Genomic DNA, 19298 nt, shown 5'->3' with positions numbered 1-19298 from the left:
CAAAAGTGATGAAAAATATGGTGTAAATGGGCACTACCATATAAAACTGCTGACTTATGAATCTATTCAATAGTTACTGGCGTTTAGAGATCCTTTCTGTAGAGGACCACAAGGGTCACAGAAAGGGTAATAAAGCATTTCTTTAAGTATTAATATGAATGTTAAAACGATGCAATAATGCCTTTATTTATAAATAAGGAATTAATCTGGAAACACTAAAATATAAAAATGAACTTGATAAATATAGTCATGTGAGTTAGAAAGTTTTCACAGGACTCTCTGCAGCCGTGAAAAACTATGCTCACCCCACAATTCAAGAGCTTGTAGAACCACCTTCATGCAGCAATGATTTTTTTGCTTGGATTTATGAGTCTGACGCATCGTTTTGGAGGAATATTAGCCCATTCTTCTTTACAGTGTTGCCACATTGTGTAAATTGGTTGTAATCATAATCTGTGAACATCAGACTGCTGTCTGGCCTCATCTGACCAGACCTGTCCATCTCCAGTCCAAAAACAAAGTGTCTCAGAGCCGATTCCTGATGTAATCACACACCAAGAACTGAATTAAACGGGGGGAAAACGGATTGACTGAAAAGATGTAAGCTGAAGCTTTAATTTGCTACACCTTTTTTTCATGCCAAAAACACTTTTACAACATGGTTTCACCATAAACAAACAAATACAATAGCAACCAGGTGACAAAAACAAAATGTTGATAAACACGCCCCTTTTACAGATGCAGATTCGCAAGAAACCTCAGGGAAGTTTTCTGAATATTTAAGGCGAGTAGCGTTTGACTTCCTTCAGCTGCTTTCTAAATCAAACCTACACCCTTGCCCACAATGTGAGTGTGCAAACAAATCCATGTGCCCACAACACGAGCAGCGCAGCAGAGTAAACACACAGTCAAACACACCCACACAGGCAATAGGCAAGAATAATACACTATAATAATAACTTTAATTGAATGCAAATGAGGCACCAGGCACACAGCAGCACTTCCATGACGCGCGCGCACACACACACGTTGTAATGTTATGCAGCATGCACCCTAATGATATCTTTAATTGACTAATTAACATTTCACACACTTGGTGTGAAAACACACACATTCACACACACAGTGACACGCAAGGGACTTGATGGCTTACGGTGTTTGAAGGCAGTTTTTTTTAATGGAGTGTAAAGTGTATGCATGCACGCGCACGTACATGAACGCTCTCGCGCTCACATACACACGCGCGCGCTTTATTTATTCTTGAGCATCATGCTGGATAGGATACGGATTTTGGGCAAGAGGTGGATGTGAGCGTGGTGGCGGCGGTGTGCTGGATGTGGTCGCGGCCGGACAGACTAAAACCTGCGCCTGGCTCTACCCGGAACCATTATGCAGACAGGAAACAACCATTTTAAGGCCAGGAGCATCCGAGGAGCCGTCGTCTACAGAGGGGGGGACACCTAAAGCTGACACGGGGCGGAGAGCAACCAGCCGGGGAGAAAAGAGGGAATAACACGACGGGAACAAAACAAAGGCTCCGTGTGAGGGAAGAGGAGCAGTGAGCCACTCCAGCTGCATGACTCTACTGTCACACAGACAATGGACTTATCGGGGCAGGCCAGCGGAAACAGTTTTTGTTAGCGAGAGAAAAGCAGCCCTCCCGGGCCGATGGAGAGCCAGGCCTCTCACTCCGCTTTTCCCTGGATGAAGAAAAAGGCCCCGCTGACAGGCTTTAGGGACCCCGTTCTCGCGGTGCACAGCCACCTTCATGTGTTCACATTTTTACTTCCTTGGTTCTGAGCCTGTTTTTTCGCACCCAGACGTCGCATGCTACGAGGTAAAAACAAAAACAAAAGCCGTTCTCAGCAGGACTGTGCCGCCTAACGAGCTAGCTGCCGAGCTAACGGTCCGAGCTAAGCTTTAGCATTGCTAGCTGTTGGCTAGACAACCAGGGGACCTCATTTAGCATCACCTTAACCTACTTTTAGTAGTGTTTTTTAATAATTAAAACTATCGTAATTAAAAATTAATTTAACTATGTATATGTTAAAATGCGAGTAAAACAGCGAGACAATGTTGTTTTTTTAACGGTTAGAGCAGGATCACTAGTTAGCTAGCTGAGGGATTGACGGATGCTAGCAGAGTCTGGCGAGTGGCTGGAAACGATTATTTTCATCAGTCTGACCCACTCGGTCATCGGTTCATCTATTCCAGATTGTGGACCTGAAGTCAGCGTTTGTCCCCGGACTGTCCTCCCCCCTCATTCAGCGCCGTGGTCCAGCCAGCAGGGTGCTCCAGATACAGACCTGTGGACCAGCCGGTAAGATGCAAGCAGCAGGCAGTCACCCTGCTCTCAATTAAGGCTCTATAGTCTTATTCTTCTTGTGTCAGCTACATTAAAAATTGATGCGTTAAAGGAGATCTAAGTAATGTTAAACTCTGCAAAAATCTGAAAAATCTTTGCATGCTTTTTTTGGTGCAAATTCTGGTGCTCGGTTTGCAACTTAGAATAATTACGCGTTTCTGCAGCGGTTTATTTCCTATAACTGGATTTAAATCTTAAAAACAAAGTGTTTGCTGCCATGACATTTAATAAAATAGGTTTCATAAAAATATTAGGATGCTAGCCTCCCTGGTACTTAACGTTGCAAATTTCTCCATAATGAAAAAGTTTAAAAAATATATAAATATAAATATATATATATAAAAATATATAAGGCAGTAGCAGCTCCTAGTGTCCTTCAAACAACTGATGCTCGTGGAAAGAAACAATATTACACACGGGAACTCTGTCCCACTGTAATAATGCTTTTTATTACTTGTTTATATCCATTATGAATAACTGGACCTGGATTTTTTTAATGTCTCTTTTTTTTTCTATCCACCATCTTTCCTTTTACCTCCTAATAGAAGTGTATTTTGGCTGCATATTTTTTTTAATTGGGTATAAAGGGAGACAAGACTTAAGAAGTAAAAAAGCAAACAAACAAAACAAAAACGTTAAATTTTAAACATTAAAAATGGCTTAAATTGCTGCTATTGCTGCTGTTTCTTACCGCATTATAAGTATTGTGGTTTTGGGGCTGCTGGATGACAAAATTAACCTTTTAACGACAGCTCCTGCTGTGAGATGTTGTGATGATATTTCCCAGAAGACATTTTCTAAATGCTTTCCTTCAGCAGACATTATTGGTAATAAATGCACTCAGTTGAGCTCTTCCTTAGTAATGCCACCTGATGATAGACGAAGCAGTGCAGTCTACTTTGCATTGTCACGGGAATTTGCATGTATTGACCCAGTGAAGCAGAAAACATGTAAATATGATTTTTTTTTTATCCTAATCTTCCACCAAGTCTGTTTTACTTTTCTGGAGATAAATATTTAACTTTACCAGTTCACAAATTTTAAGATTTTCTGGTGTTGTGGTTGCATTTTTTTTTTTTTTTTTTGCAGCACCATTATGCCATTTTATGCTTTACATTGTTTATAGCTCTCTATTGTATGTTCCTCAGAACAAGAGTGAAATGGGCGTCCACCACAAGTACACACAGCCTGGAAAGCCTGTGTTGACAGACAAATCTGATAACCACCAGTGGGATACCTGTTATCTCTGACCTGGGTTTTAGCTGTTGTTGAACCAAATAACAGAGAAATCCTGACTACGTTGAACTTGCTTCATAGTATTCACCCCAGATACAGGCGGTTTTTAAAATATTTTAGTGTAACATAACTGATTGAGTGGAGCCACTAAAGCATGTTGCTCAAGTTCTTACATTCAGTAAGAACTTGTCCTTATGAATGTAAAAAGCCTTCATCAAACCACCTGTGTGCATAGGTAAAATGTGAAAGAAAATGGTATATTCTCTGCTCCTATTAACCAGAGGTTTGTTTTTATTTTGAACAAAATATAAATTGACTAATGAACACTATAAGCTAATGTGGATTTAGAAATCTTTATTTAAAGTAAGTAAGCTAGCTTTTCCTATTTATTTTGGGGAGCAGTGTGTAGGGACGGTACCTCAGGGTAGCTGTTCAGTGGATTCGAACCCTCGACCTTCCAATCATGGGGCCACCACCTACTGAGCTATCCCTGCCCCAAGTGCCTGTTATTTTCATAAATTGAAAAAATAGGACTTATGTTTTGTTAATGGTCAGTGTGCGCAACTAGACGTTTAATGTCTAGTCAACTAGACATTTAAACATTGCTGCTGTTACTAGTTGGTTAAACGTATTATTTTATTTACGACACCATTGTGGTTGCAGCTCACTTAGACATCTGTCCCTTGTTTCTGTCATTGATATGACTAGTAAATTAGTTACCAGGAACATTCTCAACTCCAACCCTTGCCTCTGGCTGGATACTGAGTGGGGTGACAGTAAAAATCAAATTGAGCGTACAAGTGGCTGAAATGCATGCCGACACTTTTAGCCACCCAATTACAGTCTTCAAAAAGAAATGGCACACACTTATACCTGGATTATGGACACTGCATTGGTTGTGCTGCACACCAACTGTTGTTACAACAGTTTCATCACAATTTATACTGACAAGCAACGCTTGCTGGATTTGCTATTTTATTTATGTATTTAATTTTAACTGGATACTCTTTTCAAATTGTTGCAGCATCTCCCTTTGTATAAACTGTGAATCTGAGCTCCTGCAATGATGTATCACTGAAATGATGGTAAAGACCAAAACAACTGTATACTCTTGCCTGCAACCCAGGGTTGAATTGCTGTAGTTTTTTACATTGCTATCATTTGCATAGCTTGCAGCTGGGTAATCTTCATATGTTGTGCTGAACACAGAAACCTAAAGACCATCGGCCCAGTTTCTGATTGGGTGGGGAGGCAAGATTAGGGTTTAGCAAAGAGCCTCCCTTTGGGAAAGTGATCGCTACCAAAAACATTTTAAGGACCAAAATTAGATTTATTTTACTAATAAGTCTCATTATTGTTTGAATTTCATTGTATTTGTTGTGCATTCTAGGCTTTATGTGAACTGGCACGGGATTGGAATTGGCTTTGTTATGTGTTCCTTAGCTGTGAGAATTTTGCTTTACTTGAGCAGACCTACGTTGGTGCTTTTTTTTTTTTTTTTTTTTTTTTTTTTTGGGCTTAGATGCTTTTAACTCTCACTACACTATTACTTAATGACTGTTTTCTTAATTTCACAATTTGCATGCAGCTAAACTGAATGCATGATCATTATGCTTTGTCTGTACAGACGACATACAAAATCCTTCCTGCTTTTATATCTGACTGTACACAGATGTGACAGCGCATATAAAGACATTTGGCTTCTGTGGCTTCTGTCTCAGGGGAGTCTCATTCACGTCGAGCGCTCACTGCAGAGCTAGAAAAAGGTCAGAAATAAAAGCAGATTTGACCCTAGTTTAAAAAAACAAAACAAAAAAAAGCCCCCAAAACAAAACGAAGTATCGGACAGAAAATGCGATGCTGACACAGGAGAAGTAGCGACTTGAATTATTTAGGCTGATGTTTTGGAGAGGTTGAAATGATGGCGGCTTGTTGCACGCAGTGAACACGAGAAGCATCATTAGTTAAATTAAAGAGGGTGTCATTATCGTTAGATTATGACAGGAGTGTCATTTTGCTGATGTTTTTGGCAGTATTAAGTTGAAGAATGAAGAAAACTGGTGTTTCAAACGATACAGCCTCAAATAGTTTCATTTGTGTTTTTTGAGATAAATGAATATGAGCGAGTGCACTTTGTCCTCTTCCTTTGTTTTTATGGAGCTATAATATGTTTTCTCCTTTTTAAAGGAAAGCATATCAGTAGGTTATTGATTTATTTGCTGTAATTTACTTCAAGTCAAGTGCTTCTTTTAAGCTGTCATGTTGCACATGCAAAATTCAAATATCAGACAAGTGCTTGCTTGGTTCATTTTCAGTCTTTGTGTTTGTGTTCATTTTTCAGTACTTATCTCTCCTTCTCCCTTGTTGTAAATCAAGCCCCCCACCCCCTTTTTGCATCAGCCTAAAACCTCAAACTCACTCACAGTTTAGATCAGAGTGAACTAAGATATGATGGAAACTAAATCCATCTAGAAGAAGTGAAAGTTGTAAAAGCTTTCTGAAGGTGGGGCTGTGGAAGGATCTTTGACTTTCTTTGCAGATGCCTTTGTCTCCAAGCGTCTTTACTCCAGTCTGCTTCTGGAAATGTTGTTAGATTATTGACTTCGGCTCTCTGTTTCTATCCCTGTGGCTTCCGTGCAAATTTGTAGAGTTCAGTGGTGCCTGGGCCTCTCTTCACTCCCTGTTTGAACCCACAAACATCCCACAGCTCTGGGTCTACAAGGACTGGCAGTCGTCCTTGCCAGACAGATTTCACAATCAAAAATGCTCACTAGCCTGGGCATCACCTATCGGACAACACTGTCTTCCACTACCTTCATATCTTTTTGTATATGTTTTCATTTTGAGTTGTATTTAATGTGAGAGGAAATCCGCTTTAACAAGACAGAAATCACTCTAAATAATGTCACAAAATAATTAGGATTGCAATTTTTGCTATAATGGAGCAGTTCTAGTCTCAATCATACAGTACTATGTTGTGTATGTTGTGACGTATTGCATTCCTTAGAGTTTACAGTATCACGTCAGTATCACGTCACTCCATACAGAGAGAGAGAGAGAGAGAGAGATGGGCGTTTTGTGTGTGTGCATTTGTATGTGTTGGAAGTCATTTTATCCAGCAAGAGGTGGACAGGAGCCATCTCTGAATTCCGTGAATTCCCAGTGAGTCCCAATAAGGGTGACAATTCAGGGAATTTGTCACCCTCACTGGGTGATTACAGGCTGACACACATAACTGGAATATGTCCTAATATTTGATTGAAGTAAATATTACTGTGTCTAGGCAGAATTATTAATTCATATTACGGTTTTAAGGGTTTTTGTATTACATTTTCTCTTAACACACATACTTACACTGTCACAAACAGAAGAGAGAGGAAGTAGAAGTTAACAACGCTGAGGCTGAGACTGAGAAACTTTTAAAAGTACATCAACAGGAATTGAAGCAGTCAAGTCACATAAGAATTGATTTCTGAAACAAAACGCTCATAATCAGCTCCTGTTGACCCACAAGTGATGTTTTGGAACATGTAAACATATTTACTTCTGGTACCAACTGGAACGAATTTGCTGTTGTTCTGTGAAAATGTCTTAAAGTTTGAATAGGGAATTATGTGACTCTTTGTCTACGTGATCTCTCCAAATGTGCCATATTTTTATTTTTATATTTAGCTCAAATAGAGAAGACTCTGCTTCAACCAGACAAAGGCTTTGAGTTCTTGATTGATAAATAATTGGAATGGTCAGTAATCAAAATGGCTTCTTGTTTATTTCCTCTCCGATTTAAGTTGTAATGCTGATTATTTGACTGTAATGTTTATCTGCAACACAGACAGGAACCGTTGAGGATTGATGATTTCTATCCTGCTTACATTTATTTCTCTGGATTTCCATGTTTGGCTTATCGCTTTTCTGCCTGCCAGTAATGATTTTTTTTTTTTTTTTTAACTAAACACTGTGATTGGAACTGCTTTCTCACACTACAACAGAAACAAATTACAATCTGGTTTCACAGCTTGACCACAACAAGGATTTAAAGGAAATCATCTCCTGAGAAGCTCAAATTTACAGCAGCTGTGCAGCATTAGGTTCACTGGGTTCGAGCTGGATGAGATTAGAAAACCAGCTGAAGAAAAGTTTACCTGGTTGAATAAACATTGGATGCAGTACACTTTCCAAGATTTCCAGAGTTGTGCAAAAATAATTGTAGAACAGCTGCTTTGATCCTCTTGAGTGGATAAAACAGGAAGCCAGTGACCCGGTTTTTACACAGTAAAATCAGTCTGCTTTTCTAAAAACTAGAGCTACAGAAACAAACAGGTCATCTCTTCACTGCCAAAAAACTATCATCAGGGTAACATGAGTGCAAATAATCAGTACTGAAGCAAGAGACTGATACCTGCGAAAATTTGTTTGTCCTAGCTGTATCAAGTTCCACACTGTAATTGCTAAGGGAGAGGCACTGAGGGCAGGAAAAACAATATGTTGTTATTGTTTAATTTATACAGAATTACTGACATTATTCTTTTTGTTTGTTTTTGTTCAGGCTCCTCGAAGATCTCCTTGACTGGATGGAAGGCCAGTGAAACAATGGTTCAGCCCGCACAGAAATAACGGACACGCTCCACTTTATGGGACTGCTATGGAACATTCTAAAGAAACACTACAGACTCTGTTTTCTTTTTTATCATAGTTTAGTATATTTATGACTTTTTTTTTCTTTTCTTTTTTTTAAAGAAGCATTTGACGCTTCGCTCTTTAGCGACACATTCATGTAAGGAAAATCAGGCTCTCGGTGGATTATCGTGGCCTGTTGGACGTTAGCAGGACTACTTGTGAAAATCAGACCGCCGCAGGTTTGATAAGGGCTCACTGCTGTTCCCAGCAGCTGCAAACGGGTTGTGCCACCCCTGAGTGCATTGTCACAGCTGCATTGGGAGATGTTTCAGTTCAGCAAGTACCCCATGGACATTTTAGAAATGCTAAGTGGACACCAAGCCCACCAGTTCAAAGGCCTTGGATTAGAACGACAACTGAGCCACCAACAGCAAGTGCAGCTGCAGCACCAGCAGCAGCTGCAACAACAACACCAACCCTGCGGTGACACATCTGGAAGCCTCTTGTCGGGCCTCGGCCTTGGGTCCCTCCAAACCTCACGGAGCAATGCTTTCGCAGACTCCTCATCATTGTTTGCCAAAATGAGTGCTCCTCCTCCATCCATCTCCCACCAGAGCCAGTCGTCCACGTCGTCTCACAGCTCCAGGAAGTCGAGTAAGATGAGCAGCAGTAGCAGCAGCAGTGGCAGCGGGAGCTCCTCGTCGGGGTACCCCCAGTTTCTGCGGCCTTTTCACCCTGCTGAGGCAGCGCTGGCTCAGGAGCAGCTCCACTCTGGGATGGGACGTTTCGACTTCGGTGGGAGCAGCAGTGGAGGAAGCGCAGGAGTCATTGGGGGCGTTGTCACACCTGCACCCCCGCCTCCCCCGCTCCATCCAGGTCTCTCTGTGCCCCAGCCCTCCTCTGGCCCTTCTTCCTCCTCACCCTCACCCTCCACCTCTGCTTCCGGCTCCAACAACCCCTCTGGTAGCACTGCGGTCCCCTTAGTTGGCCAGTCCGATCCTCGCAGTCTCCACCAGCAGTTCAGCTGCATGCTTGCTGCTAATCAGTACTTCCTGTCTGGTGTTCCCACCAGCAGCAGCCTAGAGCAGTTCCTCGTCCAGCAGGGCACTCACAACCACCTAGGTTTGGGCCTCGGGCAAGGCGCCTCAGAGTCAAACTCAGCACTGGCTGCTCCTCCTGCACTCCACTCCTCCCACAGCCACACAGCTCCACAGCCTCAGCAGCAACAGCAGCAACTCACCCCACACGCCTTATCTCATCCACACAGCCACACTCACCACCCGCACCCTCTTCACCCAGCCCCGCAGCCGGCCCCACTGGGCGGTTTTGATTTCCAAGGCATTCCTGTCCTCTCCTCTAACCAGATAGCATCGCTAATGCAGCAAGAGGCTGGCCTCCCCCTCCCGCTGCCCCTGCACCTGTCCCTCTCGAAAGATGATGGAGCAAAGTCTGTAGACAGCTCGTCTACGTCAGGATCGAGTGGGGGTAGCAGGAGAAAGAAGGCAATGGCGGGTTATCTGCCCCAGAGGAAAACGGACAGTAGCAGCCACAGTCACAGCAGCAGTAGTGTTAGCAACTGCCACAACAGCAGCTCGAGTGGGCACAGTCAGAGCTCCTCATCGGGCCTCGTAGGAGGAGGAGGGTCTGGGGGCGTCAGGCTAAGTGGAATCGGAAGTGAACCGCAGCATTCCTCTCTCCTCTCACCGTCCTCGCAGCAGCAACAGTCATCCTCCACTGTGTCCTCCTCCTCATCTGTTCCCACCTCCTCAAATCCCACCTCTGTGCTCGTTGCCAACGGAAACCAACAGCTGTCAAAATCCCAAGAAAATCATAACAGCATCTCATCAGGCCAGACAGAACCAGAACCCCTTTACCACTGTGGTGAGTGTGGCAAAACCTTCACCCACCTTTCGAGCCTACGAAGGCATCTCCGCAGCCACGGGTTGACACCAGAAAGCCAAAGCAGGAAGTCGGACTGTAACTCTCCTAGCCCGGAGAGGATATTCTGTTGCGGCGAGTGTGGGAAGAGATTTAAAAAGAGAGGTCACCTCATCCAGCACAGTGTCACCCATTCAGAAAACCGGCCTTTTGTCTGCAGCATCTGCCAAAAGTCCTTCAACCGTCGAGAGTCACTTACGAGACACGAGAAGATCCACGACGAGAAACCTTTCCGCTGCCCGGCGTGTGGGCGTTGTTTTCGTGAGAGCACTTCTCTCCTGAACCACGCCGCTTCAGGTGCTTGTGGCAAACCTCCACGCAGTTCAAAAAACAGGGCCAGCAGTGCAGGGAGTGCATCTTCCAACCCTAGCAGCAGCAAAATGGAAAGTAGAAGCGACAGCGTAGGGATTTCAAGTGATGGGGCAGCGATGGCTAGTGACAAATATGCAACAGATTATTCCAGAAATCGCTACCAGAGCCAGTCGTCCTACAACAGCAGCGGTGTCGACGACTACAGACGATCCCAGCCTTCATCTCTGTATCCCTCAGAAAGCACATTAGCCAATGAAATGACCAGCCAGACCCTCCGGAAGGCCCCTTTAGCCCCAACTCTTCACCCCCACCCACAAAGTCAGCAACATCACCACCACCATCAACAGCAACAACAGCCGCACCTTCCACTCTCTTCCCTATTGGATGATTCAGAAGATGAGGTCACCAGCAGTGCAATGTCAGCCATCGCTGCTGCAGCCGCCGCCTCGTGCGATATAAACACAGAAAGCCGGGAAGGAGAGAGGAGGGATATCATTGGAGGCCTGTTGGGGGGGTTGGGGTTTGGTAACCTAGGCGGACCGTCATCCACCTCCACCCTGAATGGTTCCACCATGCCGCTGACCCACCCCAGCCAGCCGCACACAAAGCCCAGGAGGCCGCGGAAGCCCAGAGAGAAAAGGGATCCCAATACCATCGTCAGGAGGAGGAGGAGCCCAGCACCGCCAGGCGACGGATCGGAAAGGCCGTACGGATGTCAGATATGTGGCAAACGCTTCAGGAGGGCGGAGACTCTGAGGCGCCACAACCGTGTCCACACAGGGGAAAAGCCTCACGCGTGTGACGTCTGCGGCAAGATGTTCCGTGAGCCTTTCCACCTCACCAAGCATCTGACTGTACACTCGGGTCAAAAGAACTACAAGTGCAATCTTTGCGGGAAGATGTTCGCCTACGCTCAGAGCCTCGTGAGACACGGGAAGCTGCACAGAAGAGGAGAAATCGACAACCAGGGGAGGAGAATAAAAGGTGCTGCTGCCGCCATCAGCCAAGTCGCCAACACGGGGAACTCTGACTTCTTCTCCTCCTGCTCTCAAGGAGAAAAGTCTCCAACGTCTGGCACGCCATCACAGAGGCTTTACACCTGCACCGTTTGCTGGAAATCCTTCCGTCACTATTTCCACCTGACGGCACATCAGCAGACGGTCCATGGCGGCAGGGTGGGGCTGGAGAAGTCTTTTCGCTGTGAAGTGTGTGGCAAAGCCTTTGCTTATTCCAACAGCTTAGTGCGGCACAAGCTGTCTCAGCATGGCATCGACCGCAACGGTCAGCGCGTGAATCAGAACCAACCCTCTGGATACTCCCCGCTCTTCTACGATTCTAATTCAGCTCCCAACTACGCTGCTTCCTCCCACATGCCACAGGGGACATCCGGACAACAACCAAACCCACAACAACAACAACAACAACCGCCACCGCCGCCACCACCACCTCCTCCTCCGCCGCCCCCACCACAACAGCAGCAGCAGCAACAACAGCAGCAACACCCGCACCCTTTTTACTACCGCCCAAAAAACTACCAAAAGCGTCATGGGCAGACAAGAAAGCACCGGAAGAAAAAACGGCGAGTAGTGATCCACAGCATCATGAGGGACGGAAAGCTGGTGGGCGTGCCCCTGAGTAAAGACACGCGCAGGAAGTTGATGATTCTGAGAAAGAAGAGGGGCAGACTACAGGCTCAGCTCAACAAAAAAAAGCTCCTGGCACAGTTGAGGATAAAGGGCAGCGTAATGAAGGTGAAGTCATGGTGCGGTGGCGCCGTCAGGGTCACGGGGCTTACATCGATGGACGTCCCCATCAAACGCTTCCCCTGCCCCATCTGCCCAAGCACCATGTACGCCAAGCAGGGTTCTCTGCTGGTCCATCACGCCATTAGGCACCCACCTAGGAACTCAGGCCGCCACGCCCGTCTGCGGTGCCAGGTGTGTGGGAGGCGCACCAGTTCGTTATACAAAGCCTTGAAACACAGGGGCCAGCATCTTAAACAAGCTGCATTCCAATGCCACAAATGCCGACACAGTTTTTGGAACCCGCGGCTACTCGCCCGCCACAAGTTCTGCTGCCGGGCGGCGACCACCAGCAGTGGGGGTGGGAGCTGGGCACTGATGAGATCTCCATCGTCAGATGATGAACATTCACCAGTCCAGCTGCCAGTCCCAGGTCTGGTCCAGCCTGAGAGATCAACGGTTCTGACTGACTACAGTCAGTAAACAATTTTTGTTTTTGTTTGTTTTTTTTTTTAGATTAGATTGTTTTTGATGTTTATTTTTTTTAAATAATCCAAGAAGCAAGCAAGAGCTAGCAAGTTTTTAACAAAAAAGAAAAAAAAAGGTGGAAGTATGGGGTTTAGTGTAACTACAGTAATAACCTCGAGCCTTCCTCCTGTGTACAATCCTAACTTACCACAGCAACGGTGGTCGATAAATTAAAGTGGACTTCAAAAGGCCCAAAATCAGAACCACCATCACAGGCTGTTTCCTCTTCCCCAAAGGTGAAGGAACTCAAGACCACATGACTTTAGTAGCATCTGTTATTAAAAACAGATTTGGCTTCCTGTCCATCATGTTTCTGTTTTTTTTTTTTTGTTTGTTTGTTTGTTTGTTTGTTTGTTTGTTTGTTTGTTTTAAATCCCCGGTCAGCAGTGTTTGGGCATAAATGTGGATTGGATGCCTTTTGTAGAGGGGATGTATCTCCGGTAGTAGGGATGCACCGATATTAAACAATTTGACCAAAAGAAATGCAGATTTATACCTATATATTTTAGTGTTTATTTTTATTTATTACACAGCTCAACTATGAAACAAAAGTTGCTTTTTATTTTTTATTTTTTCCCCTGTAATTATGTTCTGCCAGGTTTGACCACCAGGGGGCACAGTTTTATCGGTTGGTGTTTTCAGTTGTTAACTTTTGATATTTTCTCAAGTGGAGGGATGGGTGGATGTTTGTAATGAGTTGCCAGGTTACACGGACTCACTGCACCATCTTGTGGTGATAGATGAAAGTACTAAAAGCCACTTTAATAATTTTAATAAGTGGCTTTTAGATATAAAATCTTTTAGATGTACAATCACTTTTTTATTTATTACATTTTGGAAAGTTTCAAATTGTTTTTCCAACAGAGATTTGCATAAAGTTCCGTTAAAGTCTTCTGTTCTTCATAACACTCAGCCAGCACAAAAGTAACACAACACACAAATATCAGTAAATGCCTTCTTGTGTACTGATATCCCTCCAAATATCGGTGCATCTCTATTTTTTTTATTTCTAGTTTGCGTTCACATTATTCACCGGTAAACAGTAGCGTCTCTGTCTCTTGATCTGTGTTTATTTGTTGCCCCCGTGGAAGAACTCTCTTTTTATACTGAGATGAAATTTGCCCTCAAGATAAATTTATCTTTAATGGAAAAAAGAAATCCTGATGTGACACTATTTTGTCATTTTTAATGAGCTTCTTAGGACAATAAAGGGTTTGTTTGTCTAAAGAAACTGAAGGGAGACAGTTGGGACAAACAAAGTGTTGATCTTGTTTTTAATGTACACTACTTTATGATGTTTTTGAAGAAGCGTGAACAGAGAGTGAGAACAGGAGCTGTTAGTGTGGCAGGATTTGAAAAGGAAGAAGAGAAATAACCGGAGTGTACTGTACAATTCGTATTATATTTTATTATATATTGATTATTTGCTGTTTTTTTTTACACCGAGTATCATTTCTTTTATCATTGTTGCTAATGTTTGGGTGGGAGGGAACGAGTCAGGGTCTGTCTTTGTAAAACAGCGGGATGAGTATATGTATCGATGTGATATCCTCCCCCCTCCTCCTCGAGCCCCCTTTTACCTGCTCCCTCATTGCCACACTTGATGCCCCGTTTTTGTAACAGAAGCGTGTACACATAGTTCATTACTTAGGTCCTGTCCAGATGTGTGTTTTCTTTTACCTGTAAAACTAAAACATGTAATATTATTACTAAATTACTATCCTTTTCATTGCCTAAAAGTGAGTTGTTGAAAACCCTCAAATCGAATAAAAAAATCTGAAACATTGATTGTTGTCTTAAATCTTCTGTTTCATACACTCATCTCTGTGACATCTAAGTGACATGTTATAGGATGTATATTTTAAATGTTCCTGAAATGTTGGTTAATTTGATAGTAAATGGAGCATAAAGGAAAGTGCATTATTTTACATGCTTAACTGATCTCACATGACAACATTGTACTGATAAAACTGAGCTTTCAACAAGTTTACCTGCAGTTGAGTCCAAATGAAGTTGGAGAGATGTGGATAGCATTGAGGAAACGGTTAGTTACATGAGAAATTAAATTAAAAAAGACATCCATTGCCATGGTTTCTCCCAAAACATGACAATGGTGTTTTAATTAGTCACATCTTTGAACCATGAAGTCCACAACTGAAAACATAGGCTGTATCCCAATTCAGGGTCTGCAGCCTTAAAGGCCGCATTTTAAGGCCGATTACGTCACCGCGACGCGACGAAGGCTGTCCCAATTCGAAGGCTGCTCCAAATGCGGCCCTCAAATGCGTCCTTCATTTCCCTGAATTTTAAGGACGTGGCGGTGTAGACTTCGTGGCCCAACATATCCCAGAATGCATAGCGCGGCGGTGGGTGTGGATAATTTTGCAGAAAAAAACAGCGGATGAGGGGCGCCCGAAGAGTAAACTTTAAGTAGGTACTGAATATTATGTCACTTATCTATGTGCAAATGTTTAATAACGAAGAACATTAAAACATTCCTGTTGGCCACATGTCGGCAAAGTTATGTGACATTAGAGACGTTTGTACTAACTTGGTTTTAAAGCCTTTACTTTAAAATATACGCCGTTCAATAGCTGAGCTTAATCAGAGAATGATCAAAGCTCATGTAGAAACAAACAAACAAATGAACAAAAGATGTTCTTCTTCATTTCTGTCAAACAAAGCTGTATGAAACGTTTCCAGCTGTTAGTATCATGGTTGCTAGGCAACCTGGGCAGTGCAACGGAGGCTAGACCGTCCCATTTCACAAGCCTTGCACTTCCGGCCTTAGCGGTCTTTAAGTACGCGGCCCTTGAGGGTCGTTGAGGCTGCGTACTTTAAGGCTGCAGACCCTGAATTGGGATACAGCCATACACTCTGAAGCCACTTCATTAGTTGCACTGTTACTGTACTGGGCTGGACCCTTGTTTTGCCTTCAGAACTGCCTTAATTCTTCATGGCATAGATTCATCAAGGAAACATTCAAGAGATGTTTTTGTCCACAGTAACATGATGGCGTCACACAGCTGCTGCAGATTTGTCAGCTGCACATCTACAATGAGAATTTGCTGTTCCAATACATCCCAAAGGTACTGCTGGATTGAGATCTAGTAACTGTGGTTGTTCAAGAAACAGAGATTATTTAAGCTTTGTGGTATGGCATTTTAAATTACACTTTATATGTGCAATAGTGAAATTACATAACTGACAGTGAATATATCTAAAATAACTTTCCTCTTCTTTTAGAGTAATATTCCACAACTTAAAATATGCTGTTAAAGTTTGTTTTTCCAGCAGTAAATATGTCACAGTTGCCACTAAACCTCTCAGATATAACCCTAACCCCAGGGTCAAGGTCCAGCATAGGACTTAAGTGGGCCTCCATCATGTTTCTCGCACAAAGACAAAAAAAACTTCCATCCCCTCAAAGTTTGTTTTAGACAATTAGCAGATTAAGGATATTTTTATCCACACTTTCCTCCTGCAGGGACCGTGAAGTGGTCTCTCTCTCATGCTGCCTGTGAGAAAACACTATGAAAACAGCCTGGCACAAGCTGAGCGCCGACTCACATGCAGCTGTGCCAAAGCCAGCCTTAAACACCAGAAACACGCAGACAGGTGTGCTCTTTCACGCACACTCAGCTGATCTTCCCGCTCTCAAATCATCTGCACGTCACAAAATCTTAGAATGAATTATTAGGTGTAAACCCTTAAAAAAAACACCAGTGGGAAGTGGGGTGTTTTTTTTAAGTTGTTGCAATACCAAAAAACAGTCACTAGATGGCAGCATTTAAATATCCTTTAAAACATGGCTGAGTCCCAAGTGTTGGAGGAAGGTATGAGGGGGAAATAATTTCGATTCGAAACGCCTCATGAAACTCAGATCACACATTAGTGGAGTCAAGCTGTTGTTTCACACTTTTTGCTGATCCGTGCCAGCGTGCACGCACTCAGCTGCTCTGTGCGTGTCTGTGTGTGAGTGTGTGTGAGGCAGATTATTGTGGCTTCTTACTATTCACACATTCCTGTCATGTATGTGTAATATCACTATATCATCATAACATAAGATGTGTAGGAGCTTCCAGGAACCATGAATGACAGCAGCAGAAGTCACGTTTTAAACCAGTTGCTTCTTTCCTTCATTTACAAGATGTTGTAATAATGACTTCTGCTCGTTTGGTTTGCAATGATAGCGTATGATAACATTTAAACAGAAATGACTTTGTTTTAGAAGACAAAATAAATGACACCAGTATTTTGAGATATGTTTCACATCAAAAAGAGCTCTTTAATAGCAATAATAGTATTATTATAGCCTGCTTTTTATGTGGTTTATTATAGTGATTTAATGCTTGCCAAAACACTTGGGATCTTTTCTAAAGGCCAAAATCACACATGTTTTTTTTTAAATTGTTACGTGTCTGCTAAATTGACTTTACCCTGGATAAAAAAAAAAGATGATAGTAAAAATGTTTTTGTTTTTTTCACACTAAAGACAGGAAGCCAAGCTGGAGGTGGTATCTTAAGTGGAGTTAAGAACAAGTTAGGTTTAGAGGTTTGGAGACAAAGTTAGTGAAGTGAGTCTGAGATGGTTCGGACATGTGCAGAGGAGAGATAGTGGAAATACTGGACAACAAGGTGTTGACAAAGACCACAGAGGAGGTTCATGGATCTAGTGAAGGAGGACATGCAGATGGGCTGGCGTGACAGAGGAGAACTATAGGGGTGGGGTGAGATAGAGACAGATGATCGAAGAATTCATACAGACTGGTATGAAATCCACTGATGGAGATTTAGAACTCAACTTTATCTGTCTGGTAACATAGTAAAAAGTTCAAACATGTAACTAGAAAGCATACAAAACAAAACACTCAAAATATGACGGAAATATTATTAATTAATGAGCAAAAATACTTCATTGTAGTAAAAATCGCTGAAATGCTAAAAAATGGGTTTAAAGTGTAAACAAAATTAAGAGCTTTTGGATCATTTATTGTTTATCAGTTTTATTAACGTTGTCTTTGTTTTATGAAGTCCTTGCTGTATTTGTATGTTTACGTTGCCTTAGTTTGACTGTGCCTTCGGAACATTTACGATGAAAAGGTAAATATGATCTTTAATGGATCCTTCAGAAGTGAAACATAAACACCCCCCTCCTTCCCTCCAACCGTGCTCTCACGCGGCCATGGCATGGGGAAATCTGTGGGCGGAGACTGTGACCTATTTTTAGCCAATCGAGCGCTGAGAGCCGCAGCGAGTGACCTAGATTCAGCCAATCGCAGCGCTGCACAGTCGCCGGTAGGCAACAGTCGGCGCGTGCCGGGTCCATGTGCTTGTTGTTGAGAGCGCGAGAGTCAGATAGGGACATCCAACAGGGAGAAAACAGACGAGGCGCTGCTCCTCGGGTGGTTTTTATCAGATTTGAGGCAATTTAATGACTTTTATTATATTATTTTGAAGCCTCGCAGCAAACAGTTTATGTATGAGTTAAAACATACTCACAATATTCAAGGAAACAGTTATAAATTAATGGTTTCAGTGTACTACCAGTATAATAGGGCGGCCCTTTATTTAAGTGTCTCTTTTGTTAAAAAGAATAGCGTGTATATGTTTTAGTGTGGAGTAAATGTTTGTGTTTGTTCGCGTTTGAACTCGGGGTAAAAGTAATCGTATTTTCCCTTATTGCTGAGATAAGGAAGTGGAAAAGGTAAACATCCTGACGTTTCAGGAGCTGCATCTCATTTTGGTACACACACACGCGGCGGGCTCTGCTTTCGCTGTTTAAGTGACAGCGTGAGAGAAGAGGGGCGGGGCGAGGCGTGTTCAAGGGCCATCCAGGAATTATCTCATGCGGCCGCTATTGGCTGAAACTTCATGGAGGCGTCACGTTTCAGTGTCAATGTGTGTTGCATTCACGAGAAGCGGTAGCGTTTTAGTAATTTAGTAATTTTACATTTTTATAACATTATTTTCTTATTCTTTTTATTAAATAAATGTTATTTTTGCTTAATTTTTAAATAAAATTTACCATATTTTTTCTGGTGTTTTCATACTTTTATGAACTTTAACATATTTTCTTCCATAACAGTTTATTTTATATTATATTTTCTAGCTGCCATCATTTTTATTTTATTTTATCCATTTACATTGTTAGGCCTTTATGTTTTATGTTTGCACTTTAACTTAATTGTTTTGCGTTTTTCCCTTTTTTTTTTGGTTTATTTTGTTCAGCTTGAATCTAACATGTATTGTAAGCTGATACCAAAATAATATAATTTATCCTTGAGCTGCATCCTTGCTTTTTAGCATTTTTAACATTTTTAACATTGTGTGATCGTTTAATCAGAAACATTTTCAACATTTCTTAATTAGTAACCACATTAACTGTCAGTCATAGGCATTCATTTAATTTCTTGACTGCGGTCCCTGGTCAATAGTTTTTTGTTTGTGGACCCCCAGAAGGACCTCTATTGGACATGGGGATGTCAACATCGGGTACAGGACTTATTTTTTGTCATGAGATTAAACGTTTTGTTCAGTTTCCCTGAAAAAAACAAAGG

At 42.7% G+C, this 19298-nt stretch overlaps 1 protein-coding gene across 1 annotated transcript; it reads left to right on the top strand.

Annotated features, from left to right (window-relative positions):
• The first annotated feature begins 1255 nt into the window (after nt 1-1255).
• On the top strand, nt 1256-13081 carry LOC102779884 (uncharacterized). Its single transcript, XM_006804215.3, has 3 exons — nt 1256-1837; nt 2215-2320; nt 8148-13081. The coding sequence occupies exon 3, from the start codon at nt 8542-8544 to the stop codon at nt 12691-12693; it is 4152 nt and encodes a 1383-aa protein (XP_006804278.2). The 5' UTR covers nt 1256-1837; nt 2215-2320; nt 8148-8541; the 3' UTR covers nt 12694-13081.
• Nucleotides 13082-19298: the final 6217 nt, after the last annotated feature.

This window comes from Neolamprologus brichardi, chromosome 22 (genome assembly GCF_056152115.1).
Source record: "Neolamprologus brichardi isolate AB-2024 chromosome 22, ASM5615211v1, whole genome shotgun sequence".
In the NCBI taxonomy this organism is placed as follows: Eukaryota; Metazoa; Chordata; class Actinopteri; order Cichliformes; family Cichlidae; genus Neolamprologus; species Neolamprologus brichardi.
This window is presented reverse-complemented; position numbering and strand designations above follow the sequence as displayed.